General features: G+C 33.6%; 1 protein-coding gene across 3 annotated transcripts in view; it reads left to right on the top strand.

Moving 5' to 3' along the window:
* LOC145293293 (neuroglian-like) overlaps positions 1–20,065 on the top strand; it is a 1,600,306-nt gene that overhangs the window by 1,382,025 nt on the left and 198,216 nt on the right. For all 3 annotated transcript variants that reach the window (XM_080139928.1, XM_080139907.1, XM_080139918.1), the window contains exon 6: positions 4,444–4,675. In XM_080139928.1, the coding sequence (XP_079996054.1) occupies positions 4,444–4,675 (232 nt within the window). The remainder of the gene's footprint in view (positions 1–4,443; positions 4,676–20,065) is intronic.

Here is a 20,065-nt window from a genome sequence, read left to right as displayed (position 1 = left end):
TATAGCATATAGCATACTGAATTTTCAAAATCTACAACAAAAGTCTAATAGTTTATCGGAGGCACTTCGCATATATAGTAAATTTTGAAAATGTATATGGCAATTATGTTACATAAACTTTTCCGCGTTGCATCCTCGTGAGAATTTGTCACGCTATAGCTTGAAAATTTTGAGTCGTTTAATTTCAATATAAATTTTTACAACTAATGAGATATGTCCGCATGTTTGACAAACGTTTTACTCTTTTAATTATTCTAACTCTTTATTGCGAACTGAAACTACTAAACTATATTTATCTATATATAAAGTATATGTGTCTGTTTTTATATATTTACCTTTAGACTAATTAAACGATCATTATGATGTGTTTAACATAGCTGCTAGGTGTAATAAGAGGTAATACATATAATATTTATAATTTGGCTTTATGAAAAGGGTTTGTGGAATTTCAATAAGTATTAGGATATCAACTAATAAATATTCTCTTCCCCGTTCCAGTTTCTGTCGGGTATTTTGAAGAGTTTTACGTAGCATAATATAGGCAAAACATCTCATTTGAAAATTCAAATTATCACATTTTCACTGGAATTAATCTATAGTCATTAAAAAAACAATTAACCAAGAATCACTGAATTTCAATTTCTTCTTAACACCCCTTAAGCTTACGCCTTGAATTAAAATACGTTCTCTAGAGTCTAAAATCTTGTCATGGATATAAGATTTCGTAGGATTATATTTTTATTTTACTCTCCGTAATGATGCTTGAAAGTAGTGCAAAACTGTTCTGTTCGGAAAGTTAGTTGTTCTACTGTATAACACATTTAAAAGGTTAGAACTATAACCACTCATCTTGAAGGTGTTGATGATGAAGTGAATGGCGACGTAGACTGACGACTTGCATGTGCCACGTTCGAATCTAGTCGGCTGCATAGGACCACTTTCCCCTATAGGAGACGTTGACAAGCCGAGAATTACCTTGACTCCAAAGCCAACAGATCATACGCCATTTTTTGGAATGGCCTTTACTCTGTTGACTGAGGGACGGCTGATATCCTGTGCAATTCTAGGAGGCCCACTTTCTCAAGCTGTTGTATCCTGTCTTTCGGGTGGAATAAGCTTACCGTCTGAGGAACCTTTCAGACAGTAAGGGACTGACCAGGCAATTTTTAATAGGTGAAAGTGTTTTTCCGTTATTAGGCACTGGCTTGGCTCTTCCCAACGTTCTGACCTTGCATCATATCTTAACATCTTGATATGATCCTTCCTATAAGTACTTGAAAGAATCGAGGAAACCAATGGCAACAATGAAAGCCGATCAAAACCCTACTGATGCATACGGTTCTACGTTTTCCCTTGCGCAGGTGGGTACTTGAGCAAGTATCTATTAAAAGCGTGATAAAACTTTTATGCTGAACCCCAACAAAGACGAATATATTGCTCCAAATTAATTATTAAATCGTCATCGAATTTCATTCTTCATTCTTCAGATCCCAGACAAGCTTTGATGACTCAAGAAATAACGATCGATTATAAAAACACTCATAATTTTTTTACTCGACAAATCAATAAAAGAGATCGATTATTTGTTTTTTAGGCTTTGCTCCAGTTGTTTTGTCAACACAAACTGAATTTGACTTTGGAGTCATGAATTCTTAAATTCAGAAAAAAATATATCGTAAAATATTTATAACTAGCAGGGCGCCAGGCATTGCCTGGTCGTAAAATACGCTTAAATATGATATTTTGATTAATGCAGATTTCTTATTTCTTATTATATTTTCTATTGCATCCAATATATAGTAATAATTTAAAAAGTTCTTTTTAAAAAATTGCTCGTGCGCCACCACCGAGAATTGAAACCAAAACGTTTAGCTTACGATTTATTATTTTTTTTCTCTGCCGTTAATGATTGAGCTATGAAGGCATGTTTGCTGCAGGGCTAAAAAAAAATAAAACATGAACCAATAGCTACTACGTTATGCATGCATATTCGTAATGTTCGACCTTCACCTGGCAAATTTCTTCTTTTTTTTTTTAATTTTCACTTTTTTACCGATTTTCCCGGATTAAAACCCAAATATTAAATTTTGTATACGTTATATATGAAGTTTTATATCTGTAGACCAAGAACTGACAGAGGAGTTGGAGGGGGGGGGGGGTAAGAAAAGTTTTTAAACAAAATATATATGTATACATAAATAGATATGTAAAGAGTTTTGTGTTTACTATAAATGTTTTACGCAAATATTACGCAAATATAAATCATGTAGAATATCTGCATTAATATAATTACATGTAATAATTAACTAGATATGATCATCCCATGAGAAAACCGAAAAAACTAATAGGGAATTAATTAAAATAAATGGTTAAAAGAATATGCAAATTAGCTAGATCTTTGGCTAGTGAATGCAATTCCGCGACCCATATATAACTAAGTTGTATTTTCTTTTTAAATAAATAGAAAAACTGGTTCTTAATATGAATATCAATACACAACAAAAAAAACAAATTTATAGAATTTTAGATAATATTAGAGAGGTGATTTTTGTTAAATGTTCGCTAAGTAATTTTCTGCGAGAACTTCAGCTATGTAGATTCGATTTTAGTGACCATGTAACTATATGTATACAACAATAACTTAAATAGTTTTCCAAGATCTAAGCTTATACCTATGATATTTCTAGAGCGAAGCAGAAAAAGTGGTAGTAAAATGAAATACAGTAATATCGTATGAGGATGTGAGAAAGACAAAAAGTATATAGTAGTCGTTCTCATTCAATCCTAAGCTACTTTGTTCTTCCTGCTAATATAAACACACACACATACATACATATGCATATATATATACTAGCAAAAGTACCCGTCGTTGACTGGGTTCAAAAACAGCCTACAGAAAATGGACTCTGATTTATGAAAGTATGATAGGTTATGAAAAGGAAGAGTTGTAATGAGATAGCTTCGAATTTGGGGGTATCAAAACCAAAGCAAAATATGATGAAAGTAAAAATAAAATAGATAACCCCCATAATACCTGTTCACAGTGAAACCCTTATCACAATATTCTGTGGATCTATATTAAAAAACCTTGTTAAACTTTGTGACATATTTCCATTCTACGGAGGTCAGGTGCGAACGAACACCCCATAATTTTATTATACCATATTTCTTCAAACTGAAACATAATTATCAAAGTATACTTACGCAGATAGATATGAAAAGTCTTTATTAAAGTGTGTGCCTATTTCCATTCTATGGAGGCCAGGCGCGAACGCAGATCCCACAATTTTATTATACCATCCCTATTTAAGTTAAAACATACTTATCAAAGTATTCTTACGTACATCTATATCAGAAACACTTGTAAACGTTTTTTTTTTTTAATTTTCAAATTTTTTATTTCCATACATTGTGGACCAGGCGCGAACGCAGACCCCACAATTTTAATGAACAACTGTTCTGCCAGATCAAACATACCCATTCCTGTGCCTCGATACATCTTCTATCGTTATATGTAATCAGTTTTTTAAAAGAGTCAACCATATAGGAGCCTATTCGTGACCAGACACACACATTCAGCTTTATATTATAGATATATATATATTATGGCAGTAGAGTTTAGTTTCCTAGAAGTAAATCCAATGAAAAAACATGTCTACCAAAAAGTGCTCAATGAGTAAGCAGAGCAGGTATATGGAATTTATTTATACAAACATTGATGGCTACATATGTGCATACATGTTTCTGTAATCACCTGTTATTAGGGAGATTACGTCTTCCTGCCAGTTTTCGAAGGTAATTCTTGACCGGAAGACGTTATCTCCCTAATAACGGGTGATTACAGAAACATGTATGCACATATGTAGCCATCAATGTTTGTATAAATAAACTAAACATAAAATGGGTTAAAAGATTCCAACGAGAGAAAAATATATGTTTAAATGTGTCGGGGTCACCAACAATTATGTTTTTTTTTAATACTTGTTTTATTATTTGATATTTTCATTTTTGAAATCATTGAAATAATTTTTTAAATGGTTTTACGCGTTTGGACGTTTTAACGCGTTTCGAACGATCTCGTGTGTTTTAAAATGTCTTCTTTAGAAAGTTTGTAAAATATTTGAAATGTGAAATAGCGTTTCCACTGTCTATTCTGATGATAGAAGAAGTGAGAAGATTCGTGTTTCTAAATGTTCTCATACTTGAGTGTATTTCGTCCCCCTCCTCGTTTATTACTAATACAAAAAGAAAGAAAGAAAAAGTAAAAACAATAAAAATCAAAGACCAACAATATTCTATATAAATATATATGTTTGTGTGCGCGCGCCTGCGTGTATATGTATATATCTATATGTGTATAGATATGCTTTATTTTTTTTTATCTTTTGTTTGTTTTCTTCATCATTATTCTTTTTTTTCTTTTTCTTTTCCTTATTTTTCCAGTCTATGCAACGTTTTTATCACCATGGTCCGAATTTCAAATACCGGGTTAGCTGGCAACGACGAGGGAGTACATATTGGAACTCCCAAGACGTTAAAGACTCTGGAACAGGAGAACTCCAAGTAGACGTTGACGATGTCTACACGCCCTACAATATAAAGGTGAAGGCAGTCAACGCCATGGGAGATTCGCGCCAACCTCCTTTCGTCTTTGAAGGATATTCTGGAGAAGGACGTAAGTTCAAACCAATTATTTATTTCACCTTACAGAAAATTTAATCGTCATTTAAATTCAGAAGAATTGAGGCAATATGTCTATCATATCATTATGGTATATATTAAAAGTTGTACTGAGCAGTACGAAGACCTGGTATAAATTGTTGAGAATCAAAATTTGACCCATGAACCGAAGAGACAAAAGCGCAGATATCAAGTGGCATGCTTAAATGAATCAACAACGACACTGTTTGGTTGTTTGCAGCATATCACCCATTCCCAATATAGAAAATTCTGAAATTATATAAGTGAGTGTACATATATATGAAATATATTCAAAACAATTTCGCAGTCGAATATATTATATATGTATACTCATAATTTCTCATAATTCCTTTATTCACATAAATTTAAATATGTTGCATTACCCTTTTAGCATATGTACTTCTAAAATAATTGACTCTATCGTCATGGACCATTTTTAGCTGTTTTCACTCCTGAAGAAGCCTGCGTAAAACGGACGAAACGTCGAGCATTTAGATTGTCATCCTAATTTTCTTCTTTTTTTTTTTTAATCATATCTTTCGGATTTTTATCCTTTTACTATTCACGTGTTATAATGTAAACTAGCGACGGACAAAATGAAGATGGGGTATAAAGTTTGTTTTAACGGAGGTTTCATTTAAAATCTACCAAAAATCAGGTAATTATCTAATCAATATGAAATGTTTACAGGATTATTAAGTGAAGAAGAAACTTTATAAAGGTATCATTTTTTTTTCTATAATCGATATATATATATACATATATATATCAGTCAACCTCATTCAGCACTGTTTTGCTGTATCACAGCTCATCAGTGCGGCTCGACAAGCAACTACCTCAAACAAGGATCGAAACTCGACCACCCGAACGACGGTAAGCGCTTCTCAACATTTCGCTATCCGGCTGCTGCTAAGCAGGTGGTGAATTAACAATGTTTTGACATCATCCAAATGCCTAAGCTAAATTAGTTTACACAAAGAGCATCGCTTAATACGCTAATGACAGTTTGTATATCACTTCCTAATATGCTCAGCCAAAGATAGGGAGGATTATAGTCATCCACATATAGTACTGTTTCGCTGTATCATATTTCATCAGTGCGGCTAGACAAGCAACTACCTCAAAGCAGGATCGAAATTCGACCACCCGAAAGACAGTCAACGCTTCTCGCCCTTACCTACATAACTCCCCTTCTTCATTTGTTGTCACTCCTACCCTTAAAATAAAAAGTCAGAACTGAACATATATTTCTTGTATTGGGAGGAGAATGAAGATTGTAAAAAAAAACGCCGGCTGTAAAATATGGTCTCCAATCTAATAGGTCTTATGCCTTCAACCAAGCTCCAACCTCTGTCCTATCGCTTCAATGTTGCATCTTTGTGTCTGTTTTATAAGTACTTTAGTGAGTTGTGCTCTGATGAACTCGTATCACTTGTGCCCCCTATGCGTTCATAGCCCCGGCTAAGCCGATATGCAAAATTCCACCCCTTGGCTGTCGAGGTCTCGAGATACCGGAAAGCTTTTTATTCTAATAATTTCTTCCCTCGAACTCATAGACTTTAGAATTCACTTTTATTTTTCTATTTCCTTGACTGTACTCACATACAAAAATAATTAACTGTGATGTGAACAGACATATTTTTGCTCAACTCCTTATTTAGTACTCGTGCAGGCATAATTCCAAATAGTTAACTTTACACTCATGTGGCAGTATGACTTGTTTTGGAATGGAAAAGAGTATTAAAATAATCAGACTGAATTTTTATGTACTTATGTGAGATGTTACAATCGTATATAATAATTACATAGCACCACTCAAACCACCACTAGAAGGGCACAGACAGTATTTGAATACTCTGGAGGCGTATTGCCATTCAAATTCCAGATAAAGCCAGTGGCCGTTATCAACGAGAACACAATGGTAAATGGCGGTTGCGAAAATGCAAAGTGATTTGCAACAATTATCGAAAGACATAGAAGAGCTGTAAATCTGGGGAGATTGTTGTGACTCAGATTTCAGAGAAAACTACGAGTGAGTGATAACTATTAATTATTTGCATAAAAACATCGAGTACAAATAATAATGATATAAATAACAGAACAATAATATTAATAATAATAATAATAATAATAATAATAATATTAATAATAGTAATATTAATAATAATAATATTGATAATAAAAATAATAAGAAAATAATAATATTAATAATAAAAATGATATTAATAATTAAAATAACATCAACAATAATAATAAGGAGAGCACTAACCAGACCTCCACTAGATTAGTGCAAACAGTATTGCCGAACTTGATGACGGGGGCTTATTGCTACCAAAATTCCAGTAAAGACCAGTTGTGGTTGCCAGCGAGTAATTAATGGTAAGCGGTTGTTGCGATGACAGAAAGTCCTTTGCAAAGGTTATCAAAAGAGGTGTAATGTGCTTGGAAATATATGGAGCTTTGTTGTCACCCAGATTCCAGGGACCACCAACGGTTATTATCTATGAGTAAGAAATACTCGTCTAGTTACAACAACTGTTAAGTTTTCCTCACTCTCTATCTGTGCCTGGAACTTAATGAAAATTCCAGTTTCTTTCTTAGATCTATCTATGAAACACAATATCGTGGGGCTACTTTCTAGCTGACTATAATATTGTCGTTTTAAAGTTTAATGTAAATAAGTTCTTGCTGAGACGTCCTCTTGTATAATTTAACCCTATTGAAGCTCCACCATTACTGATCCCCACGGTGTTATCTAACCGTCTACCTAACGTTCATTAACCCTTATCTGAGAGTGGCTTACAAGCCTTGATAAGTGGTGAAAAAAAAGTAAAAAAGAAAAAAGCATCTGATGATATGTGAAAACATCGAGTACAAATAATAATAATGATATGAATAACAGAATAATAATATAATAATATTAATAATAATAATATAATAATAATATAATAATAATAATATTAATAATAAAAATAATAAAATAATAATACAATAATAATATTAATGATAATAATATTAATAATAATATTAATAATAAAAATAATAAAAATAATAATAAAATAATAATATTAATAATAAAAATGATATTAATAATTAAAATAACATCAACAATAATAAAAATAACAATAAAATAATAATATTAATAATAAAAATGATATTAACAATTAAAACAACATCAACAATAATAATAATAATAATAATAATAATAATAATAATTACATTAATAATAATAATAATAATAACCAAAGATATGATGTTTTTGCAGAAAAAATGAGTATAATTATAAAATTTTTAAGATTCTCTTCAAATTTTTTAAATCAATAATTAAGGCCTCGGAAACTATCGAAAAAGAAAAGAAAAAAAGTAGAATTTGAACGTCCTTTTATTGTTTATAATCAAAGCGCAAATGTGAACGTCTTTTTGGTATTTTTAGCTCAAATAAGCTTTTAAAAAAACAAGTAAAATGAACGCCCCTCTCTCTCTCTTTCTCTCTCTCTCTCTCTCTCTCTCTCTCACACACACACACATAATATTAACTATTGTTTTAGAATGGACCTCCAAGTAAAAAGGAAACAGAACAAATAATTTGAACCATCAAAGATAGGATGTAAGACCAAATTGAGTATAATTATAAAATTTGGAAGACTTCTTTCCATATATATATTTTTTTATTATTAATAATCAAGGCCTGCAATACTGACTATGGAAACGAAGTAATATTTCAAGATCTTTTGTTATATTATTATAAGGAGATGTTGCGATAATGCAAAGACATTTGAAAGAGGTGGAGAGTACAGGAAATCTAGGGAGGCGTGTGGTCATCTAGACTCCAGGAAACAAAACCGATTATTATCAGTAAGTAATACTTGATGACAAACACCCAAAGGATGATACTAACCGGCTCTATGTGAAAAATAAAAGACGAAGGAAGGAGGCTGATTTGTATAGAAGACTCTATAAATGACACGAAAGAAGAATTAGAAAAATACATAATGCAGAACACCAAAAGAATTGCACCAAAAGACGCTGAAAAAATAAGACAGAAACAGAAGAGACGAGAGGTAAGACGAGAAAAAAAAATGGGAATACAAACGGTTACACGGGCGATTCATTCATAAGTGTGACAAAAGATTAGACTAACAAAAACACTTGGACATGGCAACAAACAGGAAACCTGAACAGAAAACCTGAATCCTTAATAACAGCCGCACAAGATAACGCAGTTAAATCCAACCACATCAAAGCAAGGATCGACAAGACAGGGGAAGGCAGCAAATGCAAACTATGTGGACAATGAGACAAAACAATAAACCACATAATAAGCGAATGCAGCAAATTAGCCCAAAAAGAACGTAAGAATAGACACAACGAGGTAAGGAAAGGAGTACACTGGGAATTACGCAGACAACTGCATCTTGAAAACACTGACAAATGGTACAAGCATAAACACATCCAAGCAAGAAGACCAGATATCACACTAGTTAATAAGAAGGAAAAGTCCTGCCAGATTGTAGATTTTGCCGTTCCAGCAGACCACAGAGTAAAGATCAAGGAGACTGAGAAGCGGGCAAATACACTGAATTTGGTCTGATAGCTCAAAGGGATATAATAGATGAAAAAGTCAAGATGACACCACTAATAGTAGGAGCACTAGAAATAGTATCGAGAAACTTTGAAAAAAAGAGTGGAAGAGATTGGAATCAGGGGGGTGGCTGAGAAGATACAACGACTAACAATAATGAAAACGGCTGAAATGTTAAGGAAACCCCTTGAATGCAGAGACTAACATACATGAACTACAGGTGCAAGCCGGGTGTACAGAAACTATTACAGATGCAAAACAGAAAAGAACATCACATGGAATCATAAAAACTGAAATTGTATGATTGTAATTTAACCCCTTGTGCCCCTGCCTCCCCCCCCTCTGTTTTGTGTGTATGTATGTCACCATAAACTGATGCCACACTAAATAATCGAGGAGGAACAAGGAAGATAGAAATACCGAGGAGAGAAAGCACTAACTAGACCTCTGCTGGGTGAGTGCAAAGAGGACGGCAATTGGATGGCAATAAACCTTGGGGAGGTTTATTGCCATCCAAATTCCAGTAAAGCCCAATGGTCGTTGCCAATGAGCAATCAGTGGTAAGCGGCTGTTACGATAACGCAGATTCACCTACAAAGGTTATCGAAAAAGGTAAGTACTGGAATTCTGGAGAGACTTGTTGTCACTTAAACTCAAGACAGCACCACAAGTTGTTCTCAAAGGGAAATTTTTCATGATGGCCTATGTGACTACTCCTAGTGAGTATATAATAATAATGATGATAATTACCATAAAAATGGGATATTCTTGTAGAAAACAAAATTAAGTATAATTATAAAATTTGAAAAACTTTTTTCTTTATATATTTTTACCAATAGAAAAGGGCATAAAAAATAGACGATGAAAAATAGAGAAAAAAAAATGAAATTTGAATGCTTTTTTATATTGTTTATAATCAAAGCTCAAATATGCTGCAAAAACAAAACAATAAAATGGACGTCCCTCTTCCTCTCCTTTCCTCCCACCCTCTTTTAACGCGTGGATCAAACTCAGGTTCGAAGATGAATCAGTTTTTATTTGTACCTGCTAATATTGAGCGATAGAATCGTTCCGCTTTCAATCGGTTTCCATGGTGATAGATTTCAACTTTGCGCGCTTCGCCGGTTTCTCACAAAATAATCAATCGGAACTGTTGGCGCGAAAGAAGGGTGGGATATGGGGAGAATCAAAACAGAAAATCATATTAATCTGACAGGGAAAGGAAAACAAAGGATTGCGGGATAGATCTAGGGGTGTGGCGATGAGTTGGAGGGGGGGACACTTCCATAGGTGGAGGAAATGCAATAACCCTTGGTAATTTATTATTGCTTTAATAAGGCCTTAATACGTGAATAGACGTGATCGAAAAAAATCGATATCTCCTGCGTGTAGATATGTAAAATGGAATTCTGATTGTGATAGTTGTAATTGTTGAAAAAGAGATGAGAGAGGGGGGGGAGAAAAGGGGGGGTATAAAGAAATTAGAGAGCGGGAATAATAGGAGGAAAGTGAGTATAGGTTAAACAAAAAAAAAACAAAGAGTTTGCATCAATCTACCAGAAATTTTTTTTTCTTTAAATATTTTTAGATACCCTTACTATAATGGTGATTTTACGTCAGCACGTTGTTATGAGAGGACATTCTCCTTATGAAACGTGTTATAAAATTCCATTTCTCTTATAACAAGGCCGATAGCCATTAGTCGCGTGCTCTCGTGTAATGAATGAATGCGTGAATGTAGGATTGACATGAAATTCTTAAAGATAAACTAAAATGACCGAAAAATGGGCTGAAATGACTTAAATAAATAAAAAGTAAATGACTTAGAATTACTTTAATGAACTTAAGGATGAATTGAATGACGTTAAGAATGACTTGAATGTTTAAAAAATAACTGGAATCCTTCAAAAACAACGTGAATGATCTGGAGAATGACTTGAATGGCTTTGAGACTGACTGGTTGTAAAGTGGGTGATCATTTTACATTAAATTAATACAGAAAAGTGATCCCCCACTTTATATCACAATAAGTACAGCATGTAGTAAGGACAAATACTACACTTTGATCTTGGCTAAAAGGCCAAGAAAAGCTTTAAAAGCTAATAACAGCATTTATTAGCAACAGACATTTGATCTTAACCAAAAAAAAATATGGCCGTCTTCAAGTCCATTGTAAACAAGTTCTTGCTGAGCCGTTCTCCTGAAGTAATCCAAATTGCCAAATTTACACTTCTAATGATTACTATGATATTGTCCTTTTGATCACTGTACCCACTTTAACCCTTATCCTAGAGTGGCCTCTGGGCCTTGATAAGTGGTGATTCCTTTGTAAAAAATTTTAAAAAATGTTAAATCATAAATGGACAAATATATAATTTGTACACGTCCCTTAAAATGGAGCAATAATGCATACGTATAAAAGGAAACAGCCCAAGATTCAGAGGATCTGATTATACCAGTAATACAAATATTGATAAAAAAAGAAAAAAAATTAATAAGAAACGTCATATGGTAACAATTTTAACCCATGCATGAACAAACAAAAATAAAAAAGCAACGGGATATGTTTTACCGTTTCGTTAGTGACTGAAGAAAGCGAGACGTCTTTCGAACATTATCATCTGTTAAAAATAGAAAATCAAAACTATATTAATGCATGTTTTCAATTGTCCAAATAAAATTCCGGACAGGAAATAAAACTACACCAAAAAAATCGTGTCTTGAATTTTTACGCAATCAATTTGTTTTCGATTTTTGCTTTTCGGAAAGTGTTTATTTCGAACTTTAACGAGTTGCATCACAAAGTAAAATAGTCTCAAAATATGAGTTAATTTTTTTTCAGTATTTCAAGACAATCCACGAGGTGCCTTAAATAAGTTTCCAGATTTTTTTCGTATGGGCACTTTTATCGATAGTACACACATGAAACTATAAAACTATAGTGCCTTTCAAATAATTCCCTTTACCTGCAATGCACTTGTTGTATCGTTCCAGCAAATTCTGGAAGGTCCCCTGGAAGTCCTCTTGTGTGAGCGTGTCATTGACCCTCGTCACAGCCTCTTTCATCTCCTCAATTGTCTAATAACAGCAGCCTTTAAGGTTTTCCTTGACTTTAGCGAATAACCAAAAGTCACGGAGACAAAATCTCGACTATAAGAAGAGTGAGGAACTTTTTTGATGCCCATGATAAAGTCTATCTTTCTGATCTTCTCTGAGCACCCTTGGGACAAACTTTGCGAATAATTGCGTGTACAGTTCCCACACTGACATCAAACTGTGCACTTATTGTCTCTATCGACACACGACGTTCCTTATGCATGAAATTCTTTATTTGGCCAATCAACTCCGGTGTTTTGACTTCATTACCCCCTACACCTCTCATCATCCAACACAGACTTCCTACCTTCTTTGAATCTCTTATGCCACTCAAAAACTGATACTTGATTCATGCAAGATGGTCCAAAAGCAATCGTAAGCATACCATACGGTTTTGTGGTATTTTCCAAGTTTAAAACAGAATTTTATTGCATATTGTTCTTCTAAAGTGTTCTCGCGTCCAGATTGCAATTTTGTAATTCACCAGCTGTGACAATCGGGCTTTAGTAGGATGTATTCCAATTCCTGCTGTAGCTGTTCATTTGAACCTGAAATCATAAAAATTAGTTATCTCATAAAATGTATAGCATATAACATACTGAATTTTAAAGAATCTGCGACAATTTCAAGTGCCTGTATAGAAAAGTCTGGAGACTTATTGAAGGCACCTCGTAGCTGGAAGGATAGTCTACAAATGGCAAAACCTTTTTAAACAATATAAATGAATAGGCGTAAACCTGATAGTGTAAACTCTTTATACTGAATGTCTACGTATGTGAAAGGCTAGTAAGTTGGTCTGTCACACTTCTGTTTGAAATATCAGGTTAGTGCAAAAGTTTTTACCGACTAAAAATTTCACCTTGAAAATGGAAATCTGTTTCTTTTAAATTTCTTATTCCTAACGCGACTTTTGCTCGCGATAATCTGATTCCATCTGTCAACGAGCTTATAAATACATAAAGTTTGGAAAGGAAATATTAAACTCACTCATGTTCAATTTCCTCTTGTGGTGTTAACCTAGGGACATTTTGTTTTGTAACCCTCAAAATAAATGTTAAATTCGAGGAAGCTAGAACAGGAAAATATTCAAGATGGGATAAGATTTCCCAAAAAAAACATTCTCCTGCGCGAGGACAAGTATTAACATGCTGGAAGATGATACTCTTTCTGTTGGTTTCGTTTTGGGATCAACATAAGAAAGAATATTGCCAGAAGATGCTTTAATAATCGGAATGAAAAAAGTTAAAAATGAATCGTGGAGATATAAGTAATAACCGCGTGCACAACATTTCATTATGATGGTTTAAAATTCTACAACCCTGCAACAACTTTGGCACTGACCTTATAGAATGAACACTCCCATTGAATGGCTGTAACTAATGCTAGATGGAACCAAGTATCTTCATAAAAGAAAAATTGTCCTTCTGGCACTTTGATATACTTAAGTTTAAAATAACAATTACGTAAGTCTGTTATCTTTTATTTTTTTTAACTAATGTGTTACCACTTCTTGGGGGTTGAGGGAGGCCACTTGGCGATCAAGATTAATTCAAAATAGACTTTGTAATCAAGTAGTGGATGCCCTCTTCTCTTCCCTGCAACCTATTTCTTACAAAAGAGAGGGTGCGAGCCTGTTTCTGCTCAATCGTGATTTTCATGGCAAGTTCTCGTCTGTGCTCCAATCTATCGCCCCCCCTTTCCAAACTTTCACGAAAACACTCATCTAGATGTAAATAATTTCCCCCACTCTTTATCTGTGCCTTAACCTAAACGTAGATTCCATGAACAAAGCTTTTTTTTTCTCAGAACTGCACACATGTGGGACTCTCTCCCGGTTGTCTGCTTTCCAGCTGACTACAATATGGTCGTCTTCAAGTCCAACGTAAATAAGTTTCATATGGGCCGTCCCCTTATATAGTTCAATTTACTAAATTTCCACTACTAACGATTACTACAATATTTTCTCATTGACTACTGTACACTCATTAACCCTTATCCTCGAGTGGCATCCGGTCCTTGACAAGTAGTGATTCCTTTGTTAAAAAATGAACAGATTGTCAGTTGGCCGATAATTATTTCCACTAAGGTTGACCGGGAACAATAGGTAGACTGAACAAAAGAGTATTCAAGATGAATTGATTGTCCAAGAGAACGGCTCAACAAGTGCTTGTACGCATTTAAATTTGAAAACAGCAATGTTGTAGTCGGCTGGGAAACAGACTATTGATATCTTTTTTTACAGGCGGGATTTTTAGGGAAAAAAACTATGTCCATGGAAGTTTAGTTTGGTTCCGTTTCGTTTTGGTAAAGAAAGAGAGAAAGGAAAGTTATTTTTATTTATTTTTTTTTTGTCATTGTAGCTACAAAAAGTTTTTACTGTGATTATATTACATGGTTGGTACGAGGGATTGGAGCTCAGTCTAGTGCCTACCATGAGCATGATGATACTGTAGAAAGAGATTAGCAAAATTTGTTCTTCTGTGTGAAAGAGTCTGTCGTGAAAACTAGAAGAGAACATCAGGTACTAGACTTCATAGTCGATTTTGTATTTTATCAAGAGAGGAAAGAGTATTCTGAACGACAACTCCTCAGATATAACAGCTGTACCCCATCTTAAGATGTATCTGGTGCTTATCCAGGTAGAGGATTGTGTCGGAGTGAGATGCTTTCAGGAGCGGTAGAATGATCCAACATTTTTCAAAAAGATTTAGCAACAGATTTTATACTTAAGTTTAATGAAGAATTCGCAACACTGTATGTGCAGGCTAAATTCATACATCTTAAGGATAACTTTTCTTGTTTATATATACATACTCGGACGACGCCTGGTAACCTTGCTGGGATATTTTATATAGTAACAATGCGGGAAGTAAGATGCAGTATAGATCTCGCCCGATGAATTCACAAAAGCAACAGATATTAAGCCTCACTCAAAGTTCTAATGACTAAACTAACGCATAAAATGGCAGGCATTTTGTTTTTTTGGTGTTTGTTGTTGTACGTGTTTTTTTGTTTGTTTGTTTTTTTTCTTTCTTTTTCTGTCATTTTGGATTGCAGTTCTTTGCTTATTTGCCGCTGGGTTTTTATCCTCCGAAGCCATTTTTGCGCGAGAATGTCAGTCATATCTTCTCGATTTTTCCATCTGTTTTTTTTTTTAATTATTATTTTTATTTATGTTTTTTGTTTTTGTTGTTTCTTGTACGGCTTGATATGCATTATTCATGCGATCTTCGATATAAGAAACATACGATCGGCTTTTTGTGTGTTTTCATTGTGCATTGCCGTAAAATAAAGGACTTAATAAGAAATGGAATGGAATAAAGATGAAGAAAAAAGAGAAATGAAAAGAGGAATGGAAGCAAAATGAAAAGGAGGAGGAGGAAGAAGAAATAAAATGAGGTGGAAGAGCGAGGAATAAAAAGGTGTGGGGGAGAAATAATACAAATTAAAAGGAAGCATAAGAGTTGAAAAGGAAGAAGTGAAAAGAATGGAGAAGTGAAAAGGAAGGAGAAATATAAACTATAAAAGAATAAATAAAAAAATAAATATAAAAGAAGAAATATAAAAAAGAAGAACATAAAATAAATATAAAAGAAAAAAAAGAAATATAAAATAAAAAAATTTAAAATAAGAAGAAATTTAAGAAGAAATATAAAAAAAGGAAATATAAAAGTAATATAAAAGGAAATACAAAAGAAATACGAAAGAAATTTAAAATAAGAAGATATTGAAGAAGAAATATAAGAAAAGAAATATGAAAGAAATAAAAAGATAAGAAATAAAAATAAATTTAAAATAAGTAGAAGAAGAAATATTAGAAAAGAAGAAATATATAAGAAATATAAATGAAATAAAAATAAATACGAAAGAAATTTAAAATAAGAAGAAATCGAAGAAGAAGAAGAAGAAGAAGAAATATAAGAAAAGAAATAAAAAGAAATTCAAAATAAGAAGAAATTAAAGAAGAAATATAAAAAACTTAGAGGATGAAATATAAATATAAAAGAAGGAACAGAAAGAAATATAACATAAGAAATTGAAGAAGAAATATAAAAAAAAATCAGAAATAAAAAAGAAATAAAAAAGAAGGAATATAAGCTGATTAGAAATTGGAGAAAAAATATGGAAGAAAAAAAAAAGAAATATAAGAAAACGAAGGTGAAAAAGATATGAAACGAAGATGAATTAGTCATGAAGAATAATTGAAAAACACAAAAGAAATTAAAAAAAAATGCAAAAAAAAAACAATCTAACTTGTAACATTTCGGTGATTAAAAAAAAACTATCACAAGCCGAATTTTCCTCTATAGAGAAGAGAAGGGGGGTAGCAAGATGGGTCTCCTTCAGTGCAAAGAACCCTAAAGACTAACGCCAGGATTTTCTTGAGAATGAATTAATAGGATTAGTGTTGCATTTTTTTTTTTTTTTTTTTTTGCCGTTTTACATTCACACCGCAATGAAGAAAAGCACTTTCATATATATGCTAGCACGCCGCCCAGCGTACCCGGTCGTAAAATACGCTTAAATATGATATTTTAATTTATGCAAATTCATTATTATACAACCAAATCACTATTGATCATTATATCTGTTGTCTCTATTCATATTGCAATGATTTCAAAGGTTAAAAAGATATAACTTGGGTGCTATTAACTAGAATCGAAAGTAAAACATTTAGTGTTCCAAAGTTATTCGTTACCATCTGAGCTAAAAATAGATGGATATCAAATCTTTAAAAATTAACCAAGTTAGACGTATAAATGATCCACTGGTAAGACATTTTGGAAAAATTTGCCCGGTGGAAAAATTCGCAAAATAAATAATAATAATAATAATAATAATAATAATAATAATAATAATAATAATAATAATAATGTCGTTCATCAAATTCCGTCTGCGTTGGCTTACAATATTACGTCAAGTGATGTTTGGCCGGTACGATGAATGTCCTGGAAAAATCACTTCTGATTAATGTTTAGTTTTAAAATATGCAAACAAATAAATGATTTGCGACAATTTTAAATGGTACTTCTTCTTTTATTGTAAATTGAATTCATTAATAAGAAACAATTAAAATAAAATGGTGAGGTACACCCGGCTTGAATGGCGAATCCTTCGATCTGTGGTCGAATGCTCTACAACTAAGCTATACCTCTAGATTATAATAATTATGTTGTTGTTTTTTTGGGGGGGGTTCTTTTAAGAAGTAATGATTTGCTAAGATTTTATAATCTCCCTTGGGCGGTGTAAAAATTATTCTTTTCATCCATAAGAGAGAAAAGCTATTTTTAAAATCGAATTTTTTTGATTTCCGATACTTATCAGATGAATTTCTGTACAAAACATATCTAAGAACACTGCCAGACATATAAATTAGCTTTGTGTGAAATTTGCAGAAGATAGATTACGCCGTTTCGGAACTTATGAGGAAGCAACTTGCACAAAAAGACAATATTTATGCAAAGGCGCAAGGTCATCATAGTTTTATAATTATAAAGATTTTAATGATCTGAAAATAAATAGAAAATATTTTTTACTATGGAAAGGTCACCGATTATCAAGGCCCAAAGTATATTCGAGAATAAAGGTTAATGAATGTCAAGTGGCCGATGAGACAATACCGTGATGATTGGTGATGATGCAAGTTGGGTAGCGTTTGTTGACTTAAAGGGATTGCTCAATAGAAACTTGTTCACATGAGACTTGAAATTGGCCATATTATAGTCAGCTGGGACGCAGCCTCGCGGTATTGTGTTCCACAGACGAGTAGTTCTACGAAAACAATATACTTTGCTCACGGAATTTACGTTTAGTTTTAGGCGCAAATAAGTGGAAATTGTTGGCAGTTTTTGTAGCTAGACGAATATTGGTTGCGAATGTTTTAAAGGGGGGGTACCATTGATTAAACGTCAATTGAGCACCTGCTATGAAAATAACAACAGAGCAAAAGATTAAGTCACTGCGTCTCTTATGTGAGAAGGAGAAGGTAACGTGTAAAAGAGAGCTTCGGCCATTAGATTTTAAAGCCGGTTTTGAAGCCTCTTGATGCAGGAAAGGTGCATCAGCAGTCCTTATCGGATGTGGTAACATTTAAATTAACTCAAAAAAAGAAAATAAGATCGAAATATGATTCTTTAAAAATAATCCGAAATTTAAAAATGTGGGTATTTAGTTGCCAACTTAATATATAAAATAAATAGAATTAATTAAATGAATAAGAACAAATAAAAGTTCGTTAATATATTTTTTTTTCAATATCAATACGCAAATATCAAAGTTATATCTGCTGGGTTAGTAGACTGAGAGCAAACTCAATGCGTTTCCATGAACAGTGGCGATAAAGAGAGAGGTGTTCCTATAGCCAAGTCGGTTTACATTGGTTCTCGATCGACCACGTCATTAACAGGCCCAGGCTTTTGAAGAAGTCCCGTGTGGCGGAGTTTATTAACCAACTCGTCTCTATGGCGATCGGGCAGAACATAGATCCGTCGAGAAGACCGGCGTATTTTGATTGTTTGCAGTACTCTGCTGCTGTCGTTACATGTCCAAGGTTTGTCGCTGATTCTCTGGCTGATCAGGGCACAAAAGTGTCGCATCCTATATAAACGGCTTGCCGTTTACAAAGAGAAACGCCGTCAGGTTATCGGACCTTTGCGATCCCTTTTGTTGAGGCCAATTGTTTCCAAGATCGACGAGAAGATAGCTATGCCTAGTGTCCGTCGGATGATATAATTGACGGCACTGTGTCAAGGAAATCTACTGATTTTACTTCTATAGAAAACGGCGCGCAATATATATATATATATATATATATATATATATATATATAAAGTGAAAGTGTCTGTCTGTGTGTGTATCTGTGTGCCTACATTTCGCTACGCAATAACTCATTTTCAGTCTACAGACTCGAAACAGAGTATACAGGGTACTGAGATTTGGGAAAAAAATCGATGTGATCGGTTTTTTTGGCCAGAAATTTGGCGATTAAGGGGTCAAAATTCAACGATTTGACCTTTGAGAACTCCACCAAACTCCTCCGACAATTTTCGGTCTAAGCACTTGAAATTTTAGATATAGGTTCGTTGGACATGAATCTAACTTAATAACTTGATTTGAGCCCAAAACAATAAATTTTAAGGGGTCATAATAGGTGTCAAAGTTAAAAAATTGACCACTTCTTTTTTTTTTTTTTTTTTGCTCAACATACATCTCCAAATACCCGGGCAACGCCGGGCACCCATGCTAGTATATATATATAATCTTAATTAGCTGAGCACAGCCGCACCTGCTGGCATTGCACATTCTCGAACCCGTGAGCAGGGCGATGGCAAATCTGAGTCGATCATCTTCAATTTTCCTACAGAAAGTCGATGATAGCAAGCTGTTTGACACGCACCACTGTGTAGCGAACTTGTACTTGAAGGCAAGTCAGGATATATTGGTCAGAGGACGTTCTTAGTGGCTCGGCTCAGGTCTTCATTCTTATCGTATCCCCGCGTTTCTGTCTGTTCATCTGCTCCGGAACAATAAGGTTGGCTTCTCTCAAATATCTCCTTTTTCAATTTGGAATTAAGAAATAATTTACGCACATTTCTGAACCTTGGCCATTGAGTGATCTCTAATGGAAATTGGTCCACTCAGAAAAGCAGGAAATGGGGAAGGAATTCAGACTGTTAAACTTTGAAA

This window comes from Euprymna scolopes, chromosome 2 (genome assembly GCF_053919585.1).
Source record: "Euprymna scolopes isolate OS-2025 chromosome 2, ASM5391958v1, whole genome shotgun sequence".
Taxonomy (NCBI): domain Eukaryota; kingdom Metazoa; phylum Mollusca; class Cephalopoda; order Sepiida; family Sepiolidae; genus Euprymna; species Euprymna scolopes.
The sequence above is the reverse complement of the archived record's forward strand: the minus strand, read 5'-3'. Positions and strand labels throughout refer to the sequence as shown.